Genomic DNA, 23,845 nt, shown 5'->3' with positions numbered 1-23,845 from the left:
ATAAACTTTAAAGCAAAAAGTATATTAAGAGATGAAGAGAGTCATTTCATACTACAACATACCAATGCTAAATTATTGGGCTCCTACTAAAATAGCTTCAAAATATGCAAAACAAAAGATTAACAGAACTACTAGAGAAACAGACAAGTCCACAATCATACTGGGAGTTTTTAATATAAGTACAAAAAAGTCTTTGGTGATACATATGTAAACAACACAATGAAAGAAATGGCCTAATAGGGTACCTGGTTGGCTCAGTGGGTAGAGCATGTGACTCTTAATCTCAGGGTCATGAATTTAAGCCCCACAACGGGTGTAATTTATGGAAGAAAGAAAGAGAGAAAGAAATAGGAAGGAAGGAGGGAAGGGAGGGAAGGGAAGGGGAGGAGGGAAGGGAGAAAGAAAGAAACCTAATATACATAAAAAAAAAAACACAACTGTAAAAGATTTTTTAAAAGTGGAGACAGAACATTTACTAAAAATGTATAAAATTAAGAATTTCTGTTCATCCAAGAACATCATAAGAAAAGGAGGAAGACAAGTCACAAACCTAGAGAAGATATATACAATATATGTACTTGTCAAAAGAATATATACTCTGAATATATATTCAGAATATATAAAGAATTTCTACAAACCCAGAAAAATAAACCTAAAGAAAAATAGATAATACACATGAACAGTCATTTCACACACACAAAAATGAAAGCTATATGGTCAAAAAGTACACAAAAGGTAATCAACCTCACTAATAACCAGGAAAATACAAATTCAGACTACAGTTAGTATCTTACAACTGCTAGACTGGTAAATATTAAGAAGTCTGACGATACCAACTGTTGGAGAGGATGCAGACCAACAAGAACTCTCATATGTTGCTAGTAATAGTGTACACTGGTAGAAGCACTTAGAAAAACAATTTGTTATTATCTTGTAAATGTATACATTCATATATCCTGTATCCAAGAAATTCCACTGCATGTACCTTAGAGAATACTTACACATGAAGAACTATTTCATCCATTTTCCCGTCAAGAGAAACTAGATTTAGATAAAAACTGAAATTAAAGAACTATTTCATCCATTTTCCCTTCAAGAGAAACTAGATTTAGATTAAAAACTGAAATTTAAGTATTAAAAAAAAATCCTGTACAATAGTGCTATCAGGATCAACTTCTAGATTTCAGTAAATATCATGTATAAAAGGGAGAGTTTTCTCTTTTTGTTTTTTTAAGTCAGAATAGTTAAAATAATGCAGACCTGCACTTGTTAACAAATAATATCAGAAACATGTAGCATTAACTTAACCTTCAATTATGGATATGGGTAAACGAAATATTTTTCTTTCAGCCATCTGTATTAGTTACAAATAACTTCAAATGAACTTAACCACCCTAATTTACAATTTACAAGTCTTAAAAGTTCCAAAGTCATCTCGATCAACATTCCACTCATTTTCATTTTACCTGAATATCCCATTTGTGGTGTCCAATTTTTATAACCTGATCTCTGGGGATTTCCAGCAGACAATGGAGTTTTCAGTATTTGAGGATAATTACTATCTTGTGTAGAAGATGAGCTTGTACCAAAATTAAAATTTGATGCAAATGTGTTTTCTGCATTAGATCTTTTATTCCTGAAGTGTGAACCTAAATTCGAAAAATTAAATATCAGTTCTTAAAGTTTCAGAATTATGCAATATTTTAATCAATATAATTTATATCATGTTTACTTTCTATAAAACTTTATCTGATGACTTCTAAAAATACAGCAAATTATGACAAATTTAATGGTACTATTGATAAATAATCTTGTACTAAAATATAAGGAAAAGTGCTTACTAATATGCTTCTTCAAATGGAGACTACTCTTGATAGAATCATAAACTACCTTCTAAATCTTCAAATACATCATTTATGTTTACTGTATATAGCAATTACAAGACCTCTTTTCCTCGTTTGATTTAACTTCATTGACACTCCTTCCTTCCATACAAATAGTATAAAAAGAGTTTTAGACTCACTTGGATTCATTTCCCTGTCCAGGCACTTTCCTACTGATATATTACTTAACAGAATTGCCTTAAAATCAGAAAGAATATACATGAAGCAGTCTACCTTAATGTCCTGGCACATAAAAGTTTTTAAAATTATATATTGGGGCTCTTTGCTCCTATTCCCCTTCACTTCCATGACAACTCTGCTTCTCCTTTACCACTTGCTTTTAGGTTACTTTGCCAGATTCTTTTTCCTCTGTCTGCCTCTTAACTGTTGGCTTCCCAAGATTCCACACCTTTTTACCTTCTCTCACAAATTAGCATTACACATCTTCTCTGGGCATCTCATCTATTATATTGGTCTCTAGTAATATCTATTTCTAGTTATTTATACCCTTCAACCTTCATATAAAGCCCTAACTTCTCTTAAACTATAAAGCACATTTTGGCAAACTTTTTAAATAAAGGGCCAGATGGTAAATATTTTAGGCTTTGTGTGCCATACATTCTGCTAGTATTACTCAACTCAGACACTATATTGGGAAAGCAGCCATAGACAACAGTAAATGAATGAGCATGGCTATGTTTCAATAAAACTTTACTTCCAGACACTAAAATCTGAATTTCTCATAATTTTCACATCACAAAATATTCTTCTTTTACTTTTCAGCCCTTTAAAAATACAAGACCCATTCTTAGGTCTATAAATGCATTGTTCAATACAGTAGCTACTGACTGCATGTGACTATTTAAATAAAAAATAACTAAAATTAAAAACTCTGCCTCACTAGCCACATTTTAAATGCTCAAAAGCCACATTTGGCTGTTGGCTACCATATTAACACAGATATAAAATATTTCTGTCATCACAGAAAGTTCTATCAGTGTGGCTCTAGGTCCCTAAATCTAACTACCTCTTGGATATAAACTTTTAGAGATCTTTCCAGACTTTTAAATGTTCAAAAATATACTCTATCTTTTCCTCAAAGCTTATTTATTACCAGTTGTGGCCAACTATAACATCTTGCACCTTGTCACTCAAGTCATAAACTAAGGAATCATTCTTAATTCCACTTTCATCAATCTTTTTTTTTAAAGATTTTTATTTTTTTATTTGACACAGAGAGAGAGAGAGAGTAGGCAGAGAGGGGGAAGCAGGCTCCCCGCTGAGCAGAGAGCCCAATGCGGGACTCAATCCCAGGACCCTGAGATCATGACCTGAGCTGAAGGCAGAGGCTTAACCCACTGAGCCACCCAGGCGCCCCCACTTTCATCAATCTTAACACCCAATCAGTAAGTCTGGTAAAAAAAAAATTTTTAATACCACTAAAATTTCTCCCCATTTCTACTCCTATTGGCCCATTTTAAGCCTGTATCTTCCTCAGGCCTTGCTTCTAGAATTATGCCTCTTTGATCCATTCTTCACATAATCACCAATGATCTTTCCAAAAAAGAAATTTCCTTTCTCACAATTCCTCACTGTCTCTCCATACCCACCATGGGATAAAATCAGACTCCTTTACATAGGTACCAGCAGAAACTGGATTACACATTCAAACTAGTATACTTTGAGAAGTTTGATAAAGTATTTACAAAGGTATGGACACAGTATAAGGATATCATCATAAAGAAGCATATAAAACCCATGTGCTCCACCACAGGAACTAAGGAAGGGAGTGGTTACCAGGAGCTAGAGACAGACAGGGATGTTTCTTGTCCTCAGGTTACTTTTAGATTTTAAGCTCCTTCTGGAAACTTATCACTTGTCTTAGTTGCCCTCCAATTTCCTTGACCTCTATTTTGCTGTGTCTTCTTTATCTTCTCTCCTCTGGCGTCAAATATACTGGTGACTTTCAAATCTGAATCTCTCCTAAGTTTCTCTTCTTAATCCAAGATCCATAAATTCAATTCAGAGTGATCATATGGATATCCTAAAGGTTATTCACATTTACAATGTCTATACAGAACTCATTTTCCTTCTAAAAATTGATTCTCCTACAAAACCCACTTTATCAGGAAGTAGTACTACCATTTATCCAGTCACCAATGCTAGAGTTTGATGCAATAATTCACACATAAAATAATGAGAGCCTGTAACGGCACAGAAACAGAGAGGAAAGAATTATTTAAAAGATAAAAGATAGGACTTATTAACTGGATGATGTGAGAAATTTGCTGAAGTCTTACAGGTTTAAGATTTAGACAATCCAGGGATAGAGTTAAGAAACAGCTGAAGGGGGGGCGCCTGGGTGGCTCAGCGGGTTAAAGCCTCTGCCTTCGGCTCGGGTCATGATCCCAGGGTCCTGGGATCGAGCCCCACATCGGGCTCTCTGCTCTGCAGGGAGCCTGCTTCCTCCTCTCTCTCTCTCTCTCTCTCTCTCTCTCTCTGCCTGCCTCTCTGCCTACTTGTGATCTCTGTCAAATAAATAAAAAAATATTAAAAAAAAAAAGAAACAGCTGAAGGAACTGTAGAGAGATGAATTCAACTAATCATATAGTGAGTCTGAGGTGTGCATTGGTCTCTCCCCCCTAGAAATTTCAGAATACAGTCTGAAATAGGAATCTGGAGCATAGGGGAGAACCCAGCAATGATAATCACATCCAAGAAGTGACCTAGAAAAAAACACCAAAACTCTAAGGACAAACCATAATTTGGGAACTGATAACGGTAGGCAAAGCAGTTCTCTGAAAGGAGAAAAACAGGGAAGAGTAGAATTAGGGAAACCAAATTAAGAGTTCAAGAGAAGACTGGTCAAGAACATTAAACACAGGTGAACTGAAAGGTGAGCACTGGATTTGGCATTTACCTTATTATTGTGCTAAAATGGTGTGTAAAAACAGTGATAGTTTTTCCACAAAGGGGGAGTTGTCCAAATATAAAATAAAAGGGTTGAACTTGAATTGAAAGACATACACTGTTAAATACTTAAACATATTACTCAACTGAATTAGATGAAATGCTGGATTGAATCTATTTTCATTTCATCCTAGTTCAGAAGCCAAGAGGAACCACTCCTATCACCAAACTCCACAAATTCTGTCATTTGTCATATACTTTTGGGAGGGAGACAGACGGTTATTAAATAAGGTTTTATTGCAGCCTTCCTCAGAACTGAGCCATTTACCATCCCCAACTTGTAATAAAACAGATTTGTAGATGGGATGGGGAGGGAGACAAACCATAAGAGACAATCTCACAAAACAGACTGAGGGTTCCTGGGGGTAGGGAGAGGGTGGCTGGGTTATGGACCTTAGGGAGGATATGCGCTACGGTGAGTGCTGTGAAATGTGTAAACCTGACAATTCACAGACCTGTACCCCTGGGGCAAATAATACATTATATGTTAATAAAAATAATTTTAGGGGCGCCTGGGTGGCTCAGTGGGTTAAGCCTCTGCCTTCGCCTCAGTTCATGATCTCAGGGTCCTGGGATTGAGCCCCGTGTTGGGCTCTCTGCTCAGCGGGGAGCCTGCTTCCTCCTCTCTCTCTCTCTCTCTCTCTCTCTCTCTGCCTGCCTATCTGCCTACTTGTAATCTGTCAAATAAATGAAATCTTTAAAAAATAATAATAATTTTAAAAAATGCTTTATAAATGGAAAGGAAAAAAAAATAAAAATAACATTCACCAACTTGAGGAGTCCGGGCTTTCACTCACTCAGACCCATCAAATTTCTAAAGCACCCCATTCTCATCCTCTCAACCACATCACAACTGAAACTTTTCTGAAGTAACAGCCACCACCGCGCTGGGAAACCTCCCGGAGCTGCAGCGCTCTAGCTACCCGTGAATCCATCCAAATACTCCTTGCCTAGTGCTGGGCCAGCGCCAGGCGGGTGGCGAGGGAGGCTTGTGCTGCTGCTCCGGTCGCCGGCGGCTGCAGACGTGCCAGAAGGCGTGGACGCAGAGGCCTGCGCTGAAGGCCCGCTCTGAGGAGTCTCCTGGAGTCCGAAATTATAGCAAGGACCCTGAGACCGAGGTTCTCCCAAAGCGAGGGAAGCCGCAGGGGCCGACGGTGAGACTGTTGAGACCTCAGGCCTCCGCATTCTCACAAATCTTCCCAAGCAGAAGTCTGAGATTGCTGAGCGTCCCTTCACTGACCCGAAGTTAGAGAAGCGTCGCAGGAAAAGGCCTAAGCACGGCGCGCAGACGCACAAAGCCCCCATGCGCAGGCGCAGCGAGCCCCAGCTTTTCCCCCACCCATGCCTGGGGGCCCTACTCCTACGGGTGCCCAGTCCTTTCACCCACCACAGGATTTGGCTTTGAGCTTAATCTGAAGTACAGCTCTCCTCAATCTGCAGGGATTAGCTGAACAGAATTTTTCAAAGCTGATCAATGACCATCAAATTTGGTAGCCCCGTTAGTCTCACGGCACTCTATTTTACTAAAGGTGTTTGCTTTTGAACATCTCCCACACCCCCAAATACACTTAGCTTAAGTTACAAACTGTCCATCACTAGACACCGAACGCCTATGATGGTGTAGACAAATGTCAGTGTTCAGCCCACCTAACATTGCTCTTGTGGAGAAACACAAAAAGGAGCCATTAACCTCCTGCAGTTTAAATAACCACAAGAATGTTGTCATTATCACAAGATAATATTCACCCATTAAGCATATTATTGTATCCGCAATAACCTAAGAAGCAGGTCAATGGATGAGATCTCTCTTGGACAGCTCCCAGTTTCTCATACTGTAGGTACAAATTAATAAGACTATATAAACCCAAACTCTAGCTTTACAACAAATTACCTCCATGAAATTAAGTTTTGTGCCTATTTTCTTGAATATAGAAATAGTACCAACTTCCCAAAGAAACTAGGATTGAGAAAATACTCTGGATACTGCTATTGGAATATATTCAAACATTACTGACCATAACTTAACAGACTTATGGAATCACTATGTTGTACACCTGAAACTAATGGAACACTGCCAACTATACTTCGATAGTAAGAAAAACTGAATTCATGCAGTTGCTGAATTACCTCAGTAAGTCAGGTGTCTAACAGCACAGTTCACCCACATGCAATGACTGGAATCCTCAAAATTCCTTCAAATACTTCCAGTGATACCATTTAAGATTATGTTCCATCCAATTCCAAAACTTTCAGAAAAATAGTGGCAACTCAGCCTAAACTCTTTAGTAAACTGTCGAAATAATGGTAGACATTTCAAGAATCTCATGTAAGCATTTTCTCATCAAGATGTTACAACTGACATTGGTGAATGTCTAAGTGAACCACCACTACTCATTTTTGAGTAAACTCCACCCCCACTGTGGGGCCTGAACTGACCACCCCAAGATCAAGAGTGGCATGCATGCTCTACCAACTGAGCAAGCCAAGAGCCCACTGATCATCATTCTTGAAACAATTACTAGAATTTGCCAACATGCTTGAGAAAATTTCAACTTCCATTTCAAGAAAAATGTTCATTGAAATACTTTATTTTCATCAAGAATGTAGAAGTCTCCGAATACTTGTGCTCATTCCAGTCTTTTGGAAGTTTCAAAAAATATTGTGGTAACTATGAACTTCTATTTCCTTAAGGGCCAACAATTCCTTGGATAGGTTGCTGGCATTCTGACATAGAAATGTTTAAAAAATAAGATGTAGTCCGGAATGCTGTCCTATTCTAAAATGGTACAATGTGCCATTTACCTAAATCACTGTGATGAATTCAAAGTAACCATAAACTTATGAAACAGTCTCAAATTTCAACAGCCGTTTATTCTGGTGCATCTTTTAATTCATATATGGATGGGTTTATCAATTCTTAATCAATTAACATTCTCACTGATACAGATCAATTTACATTAGCCATTATCATATATCATGAAAGAAGCACATGGGAAAAACAAGTAGAACAAAAGACTTCTTGATAGTTCTTTAAAACTGAGTTTGCTGTTAAGGAAACATACAAATAAATACAATGAAGCAGAAACAAAATACTGTACTCAGAAAAATAGCATTGCAGAAGGAAATCTAAAGCTGAAGATAAAGATCTTTATTTTACATTATGCATAATTACATAATTTATTAAAACTAATACAATTCATATACAAAATAATAACACAGTAGTCATTTTTAAGTTTGTTAAGCACTTTATAGGAATGTTAAGATGGCAAAACTATACTAAGCAATGTCTCATGTCTCCATCAATGTCTAGCTCACTAGTTCAGGCTGAACATTCACTCTCCGAAGTACTTCTTCAGGCATGCAAAAAACAGGACTAACAGGTTTTATCTGTTCTTCTCCCAAAAGTGACAATCCAGCAATTCCAAATAAAGTATGAAAAGGATCTACCTATTTAAAAAATAAGAATTTATAGAGTATTACAAAAATGAAAACTTCTAAAACCCTACTTCTGAACAAGCTATATTGGATTCCATTGTATTTTCTTTACTTGAATAAATGCTTAGTTTTCTAAAAATGATGACTTCAAACTTTTTTTTAACATAGGACCTTTTACCATACACATTTTTTTTGACAATTAAGTGATGAGAAATTTCTGCAAACTTGTTTTCCCTTCATATATTCTCAAAAGTTACCTAGAAAGTATCCTGCTTAAAAAGTAAAACGCTGAATATCATCCATTTTTAAGTCTGGAAATGACATAAAGGTAACTCAAAGCAATGTAACTATTACATGAACATGTCAGAAATATACTTGCCATATCTCCTGGTCGGTCTGCAAATCCTCCTGTTTCTTCATCTTGACATGCTAAAATGAAACTTCTAAGTTTCTCTCTATCAATCCAATGAAGCCTTCCAATTATCTTTAGGGAGGCCAACACCCACCACGAATAGCATACATCTGGTAACTAGAAGGGAAAAAACCACAAGCAATTGCCGCAATTTTATTCTCTGATCCAAACACGGGGTGCTGGAGGAGACTAAGGGATATACTGACATACAGTTAGAGATGCTAAAATTCATAAATACAATTACTTGGATTTAAAGACAATCACTGGGATAAGACCAAACATTTCAATCCACAGATACCCACACTAAATGTTTCAGAGTTTAGGAACTCAGTAACAACTATCCCTGTACCTTTATTTTATCTGCAATGAATGTCCCTTATCCAAGAAGCTGGTGGTTAACACTCATGAAATCCATGGTGATATATGTTCTATTTCCCTAGTCAGAGCATTTTCAACAAGTGCTATCCAGGTAGGTATGTAATTTGCTTAAAAATAACCTAAAGCCTGGCTCCTCAAACACTGGTCATTTGGGTTTAAAGAATGCAGAATATCTCACCTTCGACTGAAGAATCATTTCAACAAAATCACTGGGTGATTCATAAGCACATAAAAAACTGTCCTACACTGTAAGTGCAGATTCCTGGCAATCCCAACCCTGACCCATTTTCTAACTGTTGAAAGTTGCAGGTTTTTCACTGGACTGTAAGTAGCTAGAAACCACCTGTGGGTATTTCCCTACCCAACTTATTCGTAAATATTGAACTAGCAAATCTAAAATAAAAATACAATGACCCAGACAAAAGCACCACCATGCCCTATCTTATTTTCTGTCAAGCATCCAGCAATCTATAGCCCTTGAAGTCTAACTTGACTTCAACCCAAGTTTTTATGTATGTGTAAATCATTTTTTAAAATACAGTCTAAAAAACAAAAAACAAAAAAATCCAGAAAAACAAAAAAGACAGTCTTGTGATAGGAAAATCACATCAAATTCAAATGTAACCACTGTTATTTTACTTAAACACAGCTATCCCCACTGGTTTCTTATGGCACCATCTACTCCTTAGGGTAGTTATGTACTTGCCAACAAGACTATGTATCTTACAGAACTGAAAACATTTACTACCTGGCCCTTACAGACCCAATTTAGAACACAGTATGTGAGAGCGAAAGAGAACTATGGATGTGCAAAGGAAAATTTGATTCCCCTTTCTCCAAATCAAAATGTCAAAAATTGGGTTTTTCTTAAAAATTTTAGTAAGGATTTTAAATAAAAATTTAGCAATGTAATTTTTAAAAATCATTGATTTGGTAAATTAATTGTCCTTTCACACCCACGAAGTAGACACAGAGACTTCTGTACAAAATACATGTATTCATTTAACACTACTCATTGGGTCCCAAATATGAAGAATGCTTTTTTTCCCCACGATTTTATTTATTTGACAGAAAGAGAGATCACAAGTAGGCAGAGAGGCAGGAAGAAGGAGAGGGGGAAGCAGGCTCCCTGCCAAGCAGAGAGCCTGACATGAGGCTTGATCCCAGGATCCTGAGATCATGACCTGAGGTGAAGGCAGAGGCTTACCCCGCTGAGCCACCCAGGCGCCCCTAAAGAAAGCTTTTAATGCAGGACTAATTTTCGCTGGTATAGGTCTATAACTAAAAGTTTAAAGAAACAGCTTCGTTTCAATGGCTGGAAAATATAAGACCCTCAAGATAGGGAAAAAGCCACTTTAACAATACATAGTATGTCTGAATATAAATGTATTTCTAAGCTAGGATATTTGCTATTTTTTTTATTTTCCTTCAGGTAACTCCAGAATCCACTTCATGATTGGAAAGACCAGAAGACAGCTTTGTCATAGAAAGAACATCAGAAGGCAGCATACACATCTTTTCCTTAAGTCTTTTAAATGGATACCATAATTAATAAGTATCTCCACTCCAGCTGTTTTACTTTTGCCAAGAGCATTTTTTAGGAAGTACAACTGGAAAATTGCAATGGGGCGAGGGGTAAAAGCTCATTATCAATTTACAAGAAGCTATAGTAGTTATAAAGCTATTAGAACAGAGTATCTTATGAATCAATACCTTCTCTGGCCTTCCATTGAGTCCACCTGATGGCAACTGTCGTTCACAAAGCCACCAACCGAGTAAATCAGAATTTACTTGATGCAACTGGCTAGTAATAGCCAGAAATCCTGTGCAACAATAGATCTAAAATTACAGACATAAAGTACATGTGTATAACAATTTTCAACAGTAGTGTAGTAATAAAAACTACTTAAATGCCATTTATGTCTAAAAACTTGCTTTCTATTAACAAGTCAGAACTGCAAACACATAAATATCACATACCTAACTGAACAAATCCAAACATACTAATTCCAGGATCCAATTCTACAATGAAATACTATTGTCAACATTTCTTCATAGCTAAAAGCAAAAATTTTTTTAAAAAGATTTTATTTTTAAGTAATCTCTATACCCAACATGGGACTCAAACTCACAACCACAAGATGAAGATCTTATGCTCTACCTACAGAGCCAGTCAGGTGGCTCTAAAAGCAAATTTTATTGGACACCTACTTACAGATACAATACACAATAGTACAAACACTACTTACAAATACAACTGCCTCTCTGGCACAAGCAAACAGGTATTCAGGATAGGCAGGGAAAAGAATGTTTCCATCTACTTAGTTAAAAACTAATGGAAAATAAAAGCGGTCTCAGTTGGAAGAACATCCAACTCCTGATCCCGGGGTTATGAGTTTGAGCCCCACACTGGGTACAGAGATTAAATTAACAAAACTTTGTTGGAGGGGGGCGGTTAAGTAGTGGAAAATAAAAATGTGTCTTTCATGATAATAAACCTACTTATGTTGCCTGGGCCAGGGGCTTCCACCAACAGGGAATATATACACAACTACTATAAAAATGCCTTTCTTTATCTGCATTTAAGCAAATCTTATGTAACATCCCATATTACATTTAAATTAACTTCAGTCATATGTAACAGACACTGAAACTGCTATTAATGTATTTTCCCAATTTTTCACTTACCCCCTCAAAACTTACATATTTTAATCTGCATTAATAAGTTACCTGCCCAGCATGGGATTCAGAACCTGGCCTGCAACCAAATCCACCATCAAAGTTCATACACGATAAAACAAATTCGATTGCCTTTTCCACATTAATAGCATCTAGCTTCCCCTACAAACAGAAAAAATAAGCCTACTGAATTCCAGAATAATCATGGGAATTTAATTATTCCAATACAATATTCAAAACTTACCAATAGGGCCAAGGTTGCCACTGCACAGAAAGAGAATCTTGTATCAATTTCTCCTAAAAGAAAAAGGAAATTAAATAAAAACTGTTACCAGAGGCATCTGATCTTAATATATAATGCCAATTAACTGAAAAACTGTACAACTACCATGTTTAAATTTCCATGAGTTCAAGCTTAACATTTACTTTTCAATTAGCAGGACGAAAGCTGAATCTGAAGTAAAATCACTTCTAAGAAATCCAAGAACTAGAAAATTTGCCAAAAATACAGCAAAATTATCTTAAGTTCCTTAGAGCACCCAGAAAGGGAAGGTAACACAGAACCAAAAAGACAACTCAATTTCTAACAGTGACAATAAACTTACCCTATTATATAAAAGTAGATTTTCACATCCCATGAAGCAGCTGGTCTCTCCGGCCTGCACTGTATTCAGCCCTAAAGCAGAGATTATCTACATTTATCAAGATAGTACTATTCCCTCCCTCCACTCAAATATCCAGTAAGTTTGTAAAGTTTTTTGAATATCTCTCCCTCTTCATTAAATAGTTTATTTAAAAAAAACAAAAAACAAAAAAACAAAAAAAAAAAACTTTACAAAGCCACCAAATACCGGGGGAAAAAATTTCACCTACCTCAAATTTTAGACTGGCCCCCTCTGTTCCAGTTCTCTTGTATGCTGATAAACTAACACAGTGCATGCTGGAACTTCCAGCAGACCATTTAACTTCAGTAAGACCAGCTGCTTAGTGGGACCTGAAAAGATCAAAAACTTAAAAATCTCCTTATAATTATTAGCAAAGCCTCCAACTCATTGTACTTAAAAACTTTCAACAAATCTTATCACTATAATAAACACCCAAACAGATTTTAATATTGGTACTTTGGGTAGCATGAATGAGACTGACATTACCCCAAATATCTCCAGCAAAAGAACCATCTTCTTTCTGTAGACTCTGAACATATTCCACAACTTTATTTACATCAATAACATTAATACTATCATACAGAGTAAGAATCTGTAACAAAAACAAAACAAATTAAGTAAATACTTCTTCAACACTGCTACGTTTGTTCTAATGATATTCTTCCTCAACTACCTTTTAAACTGTCAAGCAAGCATATCCTTCTGTCTATGCACATTGTGACCTTTTTGCAATGGTGCAGACTGTCTTCTACTATGCCACAGCCATTATCAACAAACCCAAACCAGTAACAAAGAATTTATTTCCTCCATATAAACTGTAACTTCGTATTCCAAACTTTTAAATATACTAACATACATAGAAGAAGTAGACTTTATAGTATTTTTCTTGAAGATTGTATTTATTTATTTGACAAGAGTTAGAGACAGCGAGAGGAACACAAGCAGGGGGAGTGGGAGGGAGAAGTGGGCTTTCCACTGAGCAGTGAGTCCAAAGCAGGGCTCAGTCCTGAGCTAAAGGAAGACACTTAATTACTGAGCCACCCAGACACCCCCAGAAGTAGACTTTCAAGTCGTAATCGTGGATCTTCACTATTATCAAAATTAAACCACTTAACTCTACCTGGTGATTTTTCAAGTTATTTACATATACTGAAAATAAACATTTTATCATTCAAGGTCTCAGTGTAATTTTACAATTTACATCAACTTTGGATTCAGCTAATACATGCCATCACATCACTGACCTTGTAAAATACAGGCTTCATTTGGAAAGATTAGGGAAACTTTTTTTTGACAGATACCAATTCTGTCATGTTCCTAATACCCAGTTCACTTTCTCCATTCTCAGGTAAGAGAATACACTACCAAGACTATTAAATTTTAGTATTTACCTGGACAGCACTCAGAGTGTACAAAAGATGAGGGTCATGTCCAATACTGGCACTTATTCCACCACACTCATGTTGACATGACTTAATGAATGTCAGAATTTCTTCTCTATTCATCCGATGTAGTTGTCCCATGAGATCCATTACAGTCAGACCCCAATAGATACCACTCATTCTCAAATACTCAGACATACAGTATTCCTAAAATACACAATTATTTTAATGTGCCAGTTTGAATTGATGCAGGGTTATTAAAGTGATAGAACATGTAAAAACTAGCCATACTTATTGTTTAATTCAATTCATCCTAACATCAGTGTTAACTTTAAAATTGTGGCTATCAATACTGGGGGTTAGGAGGGAGTAGGATCTGCAATGTATATGATAAATTCACCTGCAACTAACAATACAAATAGGACTTTAATCTCTCTTAAGATCTAACCAGATGTGTAAGTAAAAAAAATATACCAACTTTTTTCAAGTTTGGGGACAGAGTATTTCTTTCAGAGTACCTACATCATTTTTATCAAGTATCATTCTATTAATATATGGACTATGTACAAAGCCTATCTACTACCTATTAGTAAATGGTATAACAACTTGAAACCAAAATAGCCAAGGCATGCAAAAGTTTAAATAGCTAACCATAGCTACTCAGAGACATAAAAACTTGTACAGAGACTAGATCAGAAATAAATTTTTGCTAGTCACCAATGCAATACATGTTAAAGTTTCAGTCTGGTGAGTAGTCTTAGGGAATTTAACAGGTCACCAATTCATCAATGTTTCCCAAAATGGTAAATTAATTCAGTTGTTTGGATACTACAGGGAAAAATTTACTTTCAGTTTCATTACTTAGCCCCAAAGAGGGTTAACTATTCTTCAAGGTTTGAAACTTAAGGTAAAACTTTTTCAAGGTCTCAGCGTAATTCTAGAGCTTAAGTGTTATTACACATCAGCCATATATTCAGGTAATACATGCCAACACATCACTGACCTTGGAAGTAATACCTCAAGGACAAAAATACAAATCTCTTCTCTACCTCAAACCTCTTAAGCATCTAGGCAGATGGGGAATCTATTTTATCTGTCAAAGCCTGAGAACCGTGGTTAATTCTGATACCAAGGTACACTCACTGCACCCATGGAGAGAACTTCAGTCCTCCGCATGCAAGAGTTTCCGTTTTTAAGAAACACGGGCCACAAATACTGACCCATTTACTGTTCATGCGTAATAGTGTCATTTCTTCAAAATAAAACGAACTTTCAACACAAAATCATACATACATAATCATCTTTCTTGGAGCCATACGACGCTATATAATCCGCATGCTTCTCTAACAACAGCGTGTCAGGTGCATCTGACTTGATAATAACATCCTTCTGCGGTGTGCCCTTTCAAAACAAAAAAGCAGTGACTTTGTAACTGTTCATTTTTTTATGCTTGACCCCAGTGTATATATTCAATATACAACTGAACTCTTCACTTTAATTCCATCCTGCCACACAGAACTTTCTATATAAAAACTAGGCATCTGACCAGAAAGAAATTAGGCACTAAAGCTCTTCTGAAGATTCGGGTATTTTTCAGGTCTCAGAGTAATTCTAGAGCTAAAGTAGTAATAATCAGCTTCGGATTCAGAATACATGCCAGCTCATCATTGACCCAAAAAATTATTACCCTCATCTGTTGTTGCTTATCTTTCACTTAAAAGTAAAATAAACACCACAGAACAGCCCATCTTGCCAATTCAGAACTTAGTTTACAAGCAGCAGAAAACTGAAACATTAAAATTAAAATGTAAAATATTTATATATAAAATACAGGTAGCCCATAATTCGTAGTTAAGTTCTTCAATTAAATTTTACTAATCCTAGGTTATCAATTTATCAATAAGTTCCTTTAGTTTCATCTTCTCCAGCTTTAGTCTTAGTTTCTTCATTTGCAACAAGCCCTCAGGAAATGAGGATTCTGCTCTAGTTCCCCGCATTTCTTACTGTTATCAAGACAGCTAAAACTCATTCTAAGTAGGTCATGACCATTACCGAAAAAAATTTTGTGAATTTCCATCAGATCCCACTTAAAATTTACTGCATCTTCAAAGAACGTTATCAGTAATGACTTTATCGGTTTTGAGCCATAAAATATAGGAAAAAAGGAAAAAAAGAACCACCGACTGGCCCGGCTTTTTTGAGGAATTAAGAAATCGGGCCGTTGAATCTTGAGGCCTGCCTCTTAGGAGAAAGCCTAGATAAAATTAGAAGCCGTACATGCGCCCGCGAGGTCTGCAAAAAACGCTGAGTAATACTTCATTCTCTCTGAACCCTAAAAAAACCCCTTTCACGGCCGGTGTCTTAACCCAACTGTTCTCCAATGCTTGCTAAACAATTAGAACGACTGAGGTGCTCAGTATTACTCCACCTAAACGCCACCCGCGCAGTCACAGTAAAGGACACCCTCACTCACCATGTCTGAGACGGAAAAGAGAACTTTACTCCGTTCCTGGGTAGATTTAGGCGGCACGCGCCTGCGCATAAGCTTCCCCCAGGCCCCTTCTCGGCATAGCTGACCACACTCCCGCCTGTAGGAAGGAACAGTTGCTTGGCTGCCCTAGGACCCCGCCAAATGCTCATAGCTGTCCTCGCTGCCTGAACCCAAATTCTCTAGCGGTCATTTTCTCGTCCTGTGGTGAGCTTGATGTGTCTGAAAGTTTTGAGTAATATGTATCTGAATTACTTTTAAAAAATAATTTGTTCCTGAGGCTCTTTGAACTCTGAAGATCTGGAGTGGATGGTAATTAGTGGAATTCTTGCATGTAGGAAGTATTCAATGTTTTCTGAGTGAATGTTAAAATGTTTACATGTCCCTCCTGTTTGCCTTTTCTGTTTCAGATGTGGCTCTCTCACTCTCTTCACTTCTTCAGCAAGTGCTACTAGCTGGAAGTTTTGTAAATTGCTTTTGAAAAAAAAAAATCCATGTTCTTTTCACAAACTTCCGACTACATTCAGATTTGCTAGGGGTGTTTATTACAGGTATTTTCGTTTGTGCTTCCTTGGATCTTTCATACATAAGTATTTTGAGCACCCATTAGAAAATATTGGCACCCTATACCCTTACAGTGTATTAACATTCAGTAACGATTTGAAGACGTGTTCTGACACAATGACATATATGGGCTATCAATAATTAAGAGTGTTGAATCTGCTATGATGATAGATTTCATTTTTTTCTCCCTGTAATCAATATTCTCATTTATAGTTTGAAGCTACTTTATTAAATGCATGTAAGTTTAGCATCTATTTCTGGTGAGTTGATCCTTGTACCATTAAGTGATGACTGTCTATAGCCCTAATACTCTTTGTCTTAAGAAGTCTGCCCTACTATCTGCTCAGCAGGGAGCCTGCTTCCCCCTCTCTCTCTCTTTGCCTGCCTCTCTGCCTACTTGTGATCTCTCCCTGTCAAATAAATAAATAAAATCTTAAAAAAAAAAAAAAAAAAAAAGTCTGCCCTAAATGCCTGTGTGGCTCAGTGGGTTAAGTCTCTGACATTGACTCAGGTCAGGATCTCAGGGTCCTGGAATGAAACCTTGCCTTGCGTACCTTGTAAGGCTCTCTGCTGAGCATAGTTAAGCTGGTAGTCTGCTGGGCCTTCTCCCTCTGTCCTCCCCCCTCTTATATGCTCTATATATCACTCTTTCCCGCTATCTCTCAAATATCTCTCAAAAGTCTTTAAAAAAAAAATAAAACTGCCCTAAATATTAGTGTAATTTCCCCAGCTTTGTTTTGCCTCTAAGTCAGATGGGGGAGAGATGTGATAGAGGGAGGAAAAACAAGTGAGAAGGAGTGGTCAGACTTCCTAAAAAAGAAATGCTCAAAGTAATAATACAAACATCAGATCCAAAAAGTACCATTCAGATTAAATCAGTAACTGCTGAAAGAATGAAAAAAACAAGCCTCAATTCCTACTTTATAAATTCATTCAACAAATAAGTATTGGATGTCTAGAATGTGCCAAATATTATTCTAGGTTCTAGGGGTACAATGGTGAATAAAATGTTATCTGTACAGGAAGTGTGTGTTCTAGCAATTCTTGTAATTACATCCAGCAGTTCTATTTCTAGGTATCTATCCTACAAATACATACAGTCCTTTGAGTATGAATTGACTTATGTGCACGAATATTCAAAGCAACAGTCTTTTTATTTAAGATTTTATCTGTTTACTTGACAGAGAGGAGGGGACAGAGAACAAGCAGGGGGAGTGGCAGGCAGAGGGAGAGGGAAAAGCAGTCTTTCCCATGCAGGGCTGGACCCCAAGGACCCAGAGACCAGGACCAAAGCCAAAGGTAGACCTCCAACCCACTGTGTCACCCAGGCTCCCCAGGAGCAGTCTTTACAATAACCAAAGATTACAAATACCTTATTTACCATTGAAAGGTTAAATAAACTATACTGTATTGATAATGCAGCTGTTAAAGAGAATGAGGAAGCTCTGTGTACATTGATTGCTATGGAAAGATCTCCAAAATATATTAAGTAAAAACAAAAACAGAAAGTGCCCAGGGGTATATAGTGTGCTACTATTTGTGTGGAAAACAAAGGAGAAAAATATATGGATATATTTGCAAATGAACAGAATTACTAAAAGCAGTTGCCTACAGGAGGAGGGTTGCTGGGAACAGGATTAAAGAAGGCTTATTCTTCACTGAATATCCTGGTGCTTTTGAAATTTGGTATATTTTACCTCTTCAAAAAATAAAAATATCTCCCCTCCAAAGAAAAGTAGCTACAAAAAAAATATATTGATTAAAAAATAATTTCATCTTGGTGCACCTAGATGGCTCAGTCCATTGGGCATCTGGCTTGGATTGGTTTCAGCTTGGGTCATGATCTCAAGGTCTGGATCAAGCCTGGTATTGGACACCGTGCTTAGTGGGGAGTCTGCTCGAGGATTCTCTCCCTCTTTCTCTGTCCCTCCCCCAATTTGTGCTCACCCTCTCTCTCACTCTGCTTTTCCCTTCGCCCCATGCTTTCTTTCTCTTTCTCTAAAATAAATATTTAAAAACAAAAAACACGTTCATCTCTGTCTCTAGACATGTGCTGTGTAATATAGCTAAATGGGATAGTTGAGATAACGGCCAATCTGAATTGAGATATGTTGTAAAGTATAAAACACACACCCTATTTCAAAGACTTAGTCAGAAAAATAAACTAAAATATCTCATTAACAATTTAAAAAGTACTAATTGTTGAAATAATATTTGGGCATATTGGGATAAATAAAACTATATTCTTAACATTAATTTCACCTACTGCTTTTTACCTTTTTCCCCCTTTGCCTTGTCTTTTTTTAAGTAATCTCTACACTTAACTTGGGGCTCAAACTAGAGTGTCATGCTTTGCCAACTGAGCCAGCCACATGCCCCTCTTTTTACTTTTTTAAATGTGACTATTAAAAAATTTATAATTACATAAGATCATATTATATTTCTGTTGGACGATGTTGCTGTAGTCACTGAGTTTTATGGGAACTGTAGCTGTGTCTGGTTTGTTCACCATTACATATTATGCAAATGAAACAAGTTTTTCTTTACCTACAATTTTGTTCAAAGCCTAGATTGTGATTATGAACATAGTTTCATTAGCTTCCAGCACCTAAACTGTTTCTAGTCTGTTCTAACATCTTTATGTCATGGAATAGCATTTCCAGGACAAACAATACCGTATTTCACCTAAGATGCCATTGATTATAAGATGCATCCCAATTGAAAAGATAACAAATGTGGAAAAAAACAGCCAATGGCTATGAACATAAACGTTATCCAGATTTTTGAGATGTTAAATATGAAAAAAATGTGCATTTTGGAATCAGTGAAATACGGTAACTGAGTTATTTTGAAATATCAAATGTAGAAGCAGAATATTACATGCTCCATGCCCCATATCCCTCTTGTAAAGGTATATTACATTCTATATATTGTATGACATTTCTGATATTTCTTCTCTTCCATTTTTCTATTCCAGTCAAGTAAATGAAATCTTGTTTACAGGGGCACCTGGGTGGCTCAGTGGGTTAAAGCCTCTGCTTTCGGCTCAGGTCATGATCTCAGGGTCCTGGGATAGAGCCCCACGTTGGGCTCTCTGCTCGGCAGGGAGCCTGCTTCCCTTCCTCTCTCTCTGCCTGCCTCTCTGCCTGTTTGTGATCTCTGTCTGCCAAATAAATAAATAAAATCTTAAAAAAAAAAAGAAAAGAAATCTTGTTTATGATCTTAGAATTACATGCCTTCCTAACTAAGTAATATCATAAGGAACTGGATAGGTTAAGATGGAGGTATAGAAGGAGTAGAATTCTGAAGCCATTTATTTTTTTATTTATTTATTTGAGAAAGAGAGCAGTGCAGTGAGGAGCCCAGGGAGAGGGACAAGCAGACTCCACTCTGAGCCTGGAGCCAACTCCAGGCTCAACCTCACAACCCTAAGATCATGACCTGAACTGAAATCAAGAGGTGATTTTAGGTGCAAAATAGTACCTTTATTTACACTTTATTTACACAAAACAGTACCTTAATTTACACTGTTTTGTAGTGAATTTCCGTTTTCTTGATCAGTTGTGTTTTTTTTCTTGGTAATTGAGTCTATGATGCAGTATATATATGCTATTATCAAAGTCTACTGAGACAGCTCAGTTACATATATGGTTTATATTTTTGTGATATATGATTTTATGCACTATTACTTAGCTATTACAATCTAATAAAAATATGGCAAATTAATTTTCTTTCTTAAAGCTCTGTACCTTAAAATATGTCTGTTCTTTAAAAAAAAACAAAGTCAGATGTGTAACCGACTGAGTCACCCAGGTGTCCCTGAAGCCATTTAGAAGAAACTTTTTAGATAAAGTTGGAGATGAAAAACATTTAATAATATAAAATCCTGAGGTGGAGAAATGAGCTAAATGGATGATGGGTTTTAAGGAGGGCACATATTGTGATAAGCATTGGGTGTTGTATGTAAGTGATGAATCACCAAATTCTACACCTGAAACTACTACTACACTGTATGTTCACTAACTGCAATTTAAATAAAAACTTGAAATTAAAAAAAAAAGAAAAGAAAATCCTGTTCCTTAATTATGAACTGTAAAAAAGACCTTGAAGTTTAGCTGTTTGAAACAATATTTGAGACATCTAGTTCTAAGGTTTAAATTGGATTTGTTTATTTGTTTGTTTATTTTTATTTAGTTGGCAGAGAGAGAGAGAAAGGGAGAGAGCACCAGCAGGCAGAGTAAGAAGCTGAAGCTGGTTCATCACTGAGCAGAGAGCATGATATGGGGCTTAATTCCAGGACCCTAGGATCATGCGTGACCTGAGATGAAGGCAGACACTTAACCAACTGAGCCACCCAGGCACCCCTTAAATTGGTTTTAATATCATATTGGTTCCCTCCCAGATTAATGACATAAAATGTTTCATATGTGTTTATTTTATATCTATATGCACCATGATTTTACCATTCTGAAAATTATAAGTTTTAGAAGTCATCTACGTAGATGTCCAAGTAGGTCAACAGATACAGCCAAGTAAACTGCATTGCTTGAGCACAGTACATCAAGCTCTACTTAAGCTGAGATACAGTTTTTCTTGGCTCACAGAGTGATTCTCATGTGTCAGTAAGGACCTTTTGACTCTATTTGTACAGTTTTTGCCCTCCTTACTGATTTCATTTTTTGTTTTTGTTTGTTTTTGGTTTTAACTTCAGGCCCGGCCTGTAAGTTAATCTTCACTGGTGACAATGATTAGGACTGTGTTTTTATGGTCCGTTTGGTGATCTCTGTACGTGACAGAAATTTATTTTCTCTTATGTGAGAGATGACAGGGAATCTGGTTTGTTCATCCTTGTCTGTATATGAGAGAGCTCTAATTAGTTAAGAATTTAATACCTGTTGGGAAGGAGAGGAGCACTTTGCGATCTAGACTTGCAAATTTACTTTCGGCCTTTGGCTAAATTTGTTTTACATCTGAAAGTTTTAAGTTCTCAGTGTGTCTACATGTCTTTAATTAAGGAAGGCCTTTGCTTCTCATTGTACGCCTATGAAATGCTTTCCTACTTCTGAGCAGTATACAGTATACATTAACAGATTAGATTGTGCCTCATATTAAAGATCTCTCTTCTGATTGGTTTATAAATAAGCACTCATATAAATGAAATAATCCCCAAATTACCAGAAAATTTAAAAAGTTAACTTTTTTAAAGATTTTATTTTATTTGTTGTAAATATTTATTTAGTTATTTTAGAGAGAGAGAAAGAGAGTGAGCAGGAGGAGCAGAGGGAAAGGGCAAGCACACTTCCATGATGAGCATGGAGCCCGATGTGGGGCTCAGTCCCAGGACCCTGGGATCATGATGTGAGCCGAAGGCAGATGCTTAATTGACTGAGCCACATGGGTTAGACTTTAAAGGAGAAAAAAAATCATTCATATACAAACTGCTAGCCAGAAACATTTTTAAAAATTCAAGTTTACATAAGTAAGATGAATCTTTGGGCAGATCAGAGAGGCCTAGTAATTTGGGTTAATGAAAAAAAACAGCTATCTGTTATTTTCTTTGCTTATCGGTATTAAGTATATATATTGTACTATATGTACAGTTTAGAAAGTTTTTAACATGTAAACATTTTTTTTCAAATTTTTATTTATTAAGAAATCTCTACCCCCAATGTGGGGCTCAAACTCATGACCTCAAGATCAAGAGTCACATGCTCTACCAACTGAGCCAGCAGGCACCTCAGTACTTTATTTTTTAATGAAGATATAAATTAGTCTGAATTTCCTGACTCTTTATATTGGTTTATTGGTCAAGTTGGCTAGCCTAACTCCTACATATATTTTAAGATTTTTAAAATTAATAAATTTGGCTTCCACTAAATTGAATCATAATTCTAACAAACATTTTTTTCCAACAGTAAGTCTGTTTTCAATTATGTCAGATTAAAGGTAATTGCAAAGACCTTTAGGAAATTTAACTAGTTTGGGTTAATTAATTATTATCATGACAAGCCTAGATTGTTTCTTGGATAGAATATTAAAACCTTGATTACTGAGCATAATTTTAAGTTTATATATTTTTGGTTCTTATTTTAATGTGCTATGGAATAAATGATATCTTTAAGTCAAGTTAATAAATGGTTCTTTTTTCCACTTTAAGATATAAAAGGATATGTATAGGTGTATAAAACTGTGTTAATATTTATGGTCTTTGGGCTGCCTGGGTGACTCAGTTGGTTAAGCATCTGCCTTCGGCTCAGGTCATGATCCTGGGATACTGGGATTCAGCCCCACATGGGGCTCCTTGCTCAGTGGGAGCATGCTTCTCTCTCTCCCTCTGTTGCTCCCCCTGCTTATATGCGTGCCCGCTCTCTCTCTCTCTCTCTCTCTCTCTCTCTCTCTGTTAAATAAATAAATAAAATATTTTTTTAAAATATTCATGATCTTTGATGGTCTGCTAAAATGTTTTTATGTGACAAACAGTGGCCTCAGAATCCTCAGGGTCACAGAAAGACCCATAAGCCTGAGTGCAGCAGAGCTCCCAAGTATTAGAGCCAAGCTGGCTGCAAAGAGTGAGCCAAGGAGTGGGCTCTCAGCTCAGGGTTGCCATAAACCATGATCCGCAGCACAGTCAGGCCACTACTCATTGAGCAGGTACCCAACAAGTGACAGATCCGGGGAGACTACCCTTCCTCTCCCAGGAGGAGTGGCAGGAGAGTGCACTGCAGAAATTTACATTGTTTGGAGACTCCAAACAAGACCATATGCCAGAGATACAAATGCTCAGTCACAGGCCTGGTATCTGGGACTGGTTTGGGCAGAATATTACAGCTTTTAAACTTATTTTGTTGCCAATTATTGTTTACCAAGTGTAATATTGCTATTTAGCAATATGCTTGGTTTTAAAGAAATTCTCCTTAACTTGGGAAAAAAGTGTCCTCTTTTAATTTTAATTCCCTTAAGCCTAAATGCCTGGACATAGCTATTGTGAC

At 36.7% G+C, this 23,845-nt stretch overlaps 2 protein-coding genes across 2 annotated transcripts in view; both read right to left on the bottom strand.

The window, feature by feature from the left end:
• Positions 1–6,038, bottom strand: part of LOC111143448 (mutS homolog 4) — a 110,612-nt gene extending 104,574 nt beyond the window's left edge. Inside the window, exons 1-2 of the mRNA XM_022497204.1 lie at positions 5,804–6,038; positions 1,467–1,649 (exon numbers count right to left, since the gene is read on the bottom strand). Of these exons, the coding sequence (XP_022352912.1) occupies positions 1,467–1,649; positions 5,804–6,038 (418 nt within the window). The remainder of the gene's footprint in view (positions 1–1,466; positions 1,650–5,803) is intronic.
• A 1,666-nt stretch (positions 6,039–7,704) lies between these two features.
• LOC111143303 (Rab geranylgeranyltransferase beta subunit) lies at positions 7,705–16,328 on the bottom strand. Its single transcript, XM_022496952.1, has 9 exons — positions 16,278–16,328; positions 15,098–15,205; positions 13,814–14,011; positions 12,909–13,014; positions 12,002–12,054; positions 11,809–11,919; positions 10,792–10,917; positions 8,668–8,817; positions 7,705–8,300 (listed from the first exon to the last, which is right to left on the bottom strand). The coding sequence occupies exons 1-9, from the start codon at positions 16,278–16,280 to the stop codon at positions 8,160–8,162; spliced, it is 996 nt and encodes a 331-aa protein (XP_022352660.1). The 5' UTR covers positions 16,281–16,328; the 3' UTR covers positions 7,705–8,159.
• Positions 16,329–23,845: the final 7,517 nt, after the last annotated feature.

This window comes from Enhydra lutris, unplaced genomic scaffold (genome assembly GCF_002288905.1).
Source record: "Enhydra lutris kenyoni isolate GAN:26980312 unplaced genomic scaffold, ASM228890v2 scaffoldscaffold9, whole genome shotgun sequence".
In the NCBI taxonomy this organism is placed as follows: domain Eukaryota; kingdom Metazoa; phylum Chordata; class Mammalia; order Carnivora; family Mustelidae; genus Enhydra; species Enhydra lutris.
Note: the sequence above shows the minus strand (reverse complement) of the source record. Positions and strands in the feature narration are given on the sequence as shown.